A 3190-nucleotide genomic window follows, 5' to 3' on the forward strand; every position below is an offset into this window, starting at 1 on the left:
AACTCCAAATTTGAAACAAACAAAAACACAAAACAACCCCAAATTTAAAAAAAAGAGTATAAAAGCACTAATCAATTCGTAATCAGGCCCAATTAATTATGACGAGTAAGAAGTCCCAAACGGCTCAGTGGGAAGCGAACCCGGGACCATGGCGATCCGCAGCCCGACGCCATTGCTCGGCGCCGCGAAATGGAGGTTACAAGGGTGCTCAAGCAGCTTGAGCGTGAAGGACGCGAGCAAGAGGCCCGTCGGGTGTCTGAGAAAGGCTTAAGGAGTCTTTTATTTTACAAAATGCGCTAGTCTTGACCCCTTCCGGAAGGAGCCCCTTTCGCTCAGCTTCTCCTCTGTCCGTCCAAAATGAACGGCGGGGACAGCTCCCGCTGACCGGGACGTGGCAGGCCTGACGTGACCTTTGGCAGCGCCTCAGAGCAAGCCGTTCGGGTGAATGACGTGCGCGGCTTGCTGGAGCGCGTAGGTGATGAGCGATGCGTGCTGCATAGTGCCTTCCACCGCGACCACGAGGTCGAGCTCCGGTGATAATGATTGCAGCGCGATCAACTTGTCGCGCAGCATCGGGAAAGCCACCATTTCCTCGTCGCTGGCACTTGACAGGCCGAACACCACGTTCCTGGGCACAATCGACACGGAGACCTGTGAGCACTTCTTTGCATAGTTGCCATCATGCGCCTGCACTTGGAGAAAGATGTATTTTATACTCTAGGAGAGCCTGATGCAATAGCGACCACTGTAATACCTCCTGGCTTCTTCAGAGGGACCATCATCGTCAGTGTCATTCGGAAGGAACCCAGGATGTATTACGGGCAGGGTTCTTCGGAGAGAAAGGATTCCACTGAGAGACCACTGAGACTCCGAGATTTCCTTCACCCATGTCGCATCTCACGGCCACCGTCGCTGCTCATTCGGATTGTCCAAAACTGACACCAACAAACCCCGAAGACCTCAGTCTAGAGTGCGCTCCTCTGTGCGCACGAATGTGTACGGGTCACAATAACGCGGGCACTTCCCCGAGGGAGCTTGTGCTAGTTTAATGCATCTCCCCTTACTTCGACCTCTTGATCTATTCACAGCTACCATCCCGAATGCCGTTAAAAAGTATAATCGCCATGTCTGGTCAAAGGCATTTGCCCGAAATGAACCGTTTTGAGTGAGTATGTGTTTCAAACTGTCGCCTAAAGTGCTTCTGACTCACTCAGGGTGGGAGATGGGGCAACCAAGCCGGACAATATGTTGCCACATAAGAGAAAGGGAAGGTCCTGCAACAAGTTATTTACTTTCCATGATTGGTGATTAATCATGTGCGGAAAAAAATTAAGTAACTTTTTACGTCGAAGAAGAAGACAACAGTAGGAGCATAGCCATAGACTTCGAAAAGTCATTAAGGCTCGTGCCCCCCCCCCCTTCCCCTTTAATAATAATAATAATAATCCTTTATTTGTATAATGCCCCAGAACAACCTATTGGTTACAGTGTGGTGGCACATAAAAAGTTTAAAAAGAGAAAAAAAAAAACACCTAAAACAGTACACAATCTCAACCCCCCCCCCCCCCCCCCCCCCCGACATACGCTCTCGAAATTAAAACACTTCACAATCATAAACCAAAAATATGCATATCAAGTATTCGTTTGAACGCTGCAAAATTTAAGAATATGTCTACATGAGTCGGAAATTCATTTAAACAAATTTGCATTCGAGCCAAAGGGGACGGTCTCGTTTGGATAGATCTATAAAACACGCTTGAGTTTCTAACGACTCGGGCCGGTACATGAAAGTTTAAAGGCGACACAAGATTGCTATCAATTTGGCCGTGAACCACTTTGTATAAAAATATAATGTCACGAGCAATCCTTCTTTTTGAAAGGTTCTGGAGTGAAAGTTCTCTAAGAAGGTATTCATAATCAAAATAACATTTTCTATCAAAATATCTATCGTAAACAAGGCGTATAAATCGCTTCTGAACTCTTTCTATCCGTGCAGCGTCGGTCATTGTTAGCGAATTCCACACTGAACTACAAAACTCAAGTTTAACTCGTACAAGGGAACAGAACAATCGAACTACGCACATTATATTTGAAAAATCATGCGTCAAACGTGATATCATCCCCATTGTTCTAAAGGCAGAAGCAACAATTTGTGTAACATGATATGAAAAGGTAAGATTACTATCGAAATAAACACCAAGGTCACGAACTTGTTCCACACGTTCAATAGTGGAATTGCCGATAAAATATTGATGTAAAATTCTTTCGCGTTTTCTGCACATAGATAGCACTTTTGTTTTATCTGGATTGACCAGCAAAAAGTTACATGAGCACCAGTTTGAGATACGTGATACATCTTCTTGCAAAAGAGCACAATCATCTTCCGACTGGATACTAAGATAAAGCTTAATATCGTCCGCAAACAAGAGCAGTTTCGCATTTTGTATGCACAATTCTATATCACTGATGAATATAAGAAAAAGTAGCGGCCCCAAATTCGATCCCTGAGGGACTCCCGAAGTTGGAGTAAATACATCTGAGAAACTATTCAAGATTCTTATTCTACTCTTTCTATCCGACAGATAACTACGGAATAAGTTTAAAAGAGACGACGAAACGCCGTATAAAGAGAGCTTATACAAGAGTAAGTCATGATTAACCTTATCGAAGGCTTTTGATAGGTCAAAATACACAATATCAACTTGCCCACGTGTAAGAACAAATGGGACAGTATACTCAAGGAGAGAACAAAGGTCCGTTTCTACTGAACGCCCTTTTATAAATCCATGCTGAACGGTGCTCAGTTTTCGACAAAAGTAAAAAGAAAGACGGGCATGTAAAACTACCTCAAAAACCTTTGAAAAAGAACACAACAAAGACACGGGGCGGTAGTTATCTACCCTAGACACGTCACCGGCTTTGTGTATTGGCACTATCACTGATCTTTTCCAAAGACATGGGAAAACACCATTTCTCAGCGATAGGTTAAATATCTGCATAAGTAAAGGTGCAAACAAATCAGCGCATCCCTTAATAATAAATTTAGGTATTGTATCATCTCCCGCTGACTTCTTCGGTGTTAATTTTTGAATTGCCTCTAAAATTTCATTTATGTCGACCTCACTAAATGTGAAATTGTCGTTCCAACCAGTAGCGCAGATTGAAGACTTGCTTTTGAATTCTTCCTTGG

At 43.7% G+C, this 3190-nt stretch overlaps 1 protein-coding gene across 1 annotated transcript in view; it reads right to left on the reverse strand.

Annotated features, from left to right (window-relative positions):
* Window positions 1–300: 300 nt before the first annotated feature.
* Window positions 301–3190, reverse strand: part of LOC8032069 (aminopeptidase NAALADL1-like) — a 32680-nt gene continuing 29790 nt past the window's right edge. Inside the window, exon 14 of the mRNA XM_042287171.1 lies at window positions 301–628. Coding sequence (XP_042143105.1) covers window positions 424–628 — 205 coding nt within the window. The 3' untranslated portion in view covers window positions 301–423. The remainder of the gene's footprint in view (window positions 629–3190) is intronic.

Source organism: Ixodes scapularis, unplaced genomic scaffold, assembly GCF_016920785.2.
Source record: "Ixodes scapularis isolate PalLabHiFi unplaced genomic scaffold, ASM1692078v2 PGA_scaffold9__187_contigs__length_104089568, whole genome shotgun sequence".
NCBI classification, from domain to species: domain Eukaryota; kingdom Metazoa; phylum Arthropoda; class Arachnida; order Ixodida; family Ixodidae; genus Ixodes; species Ixodes scapularis.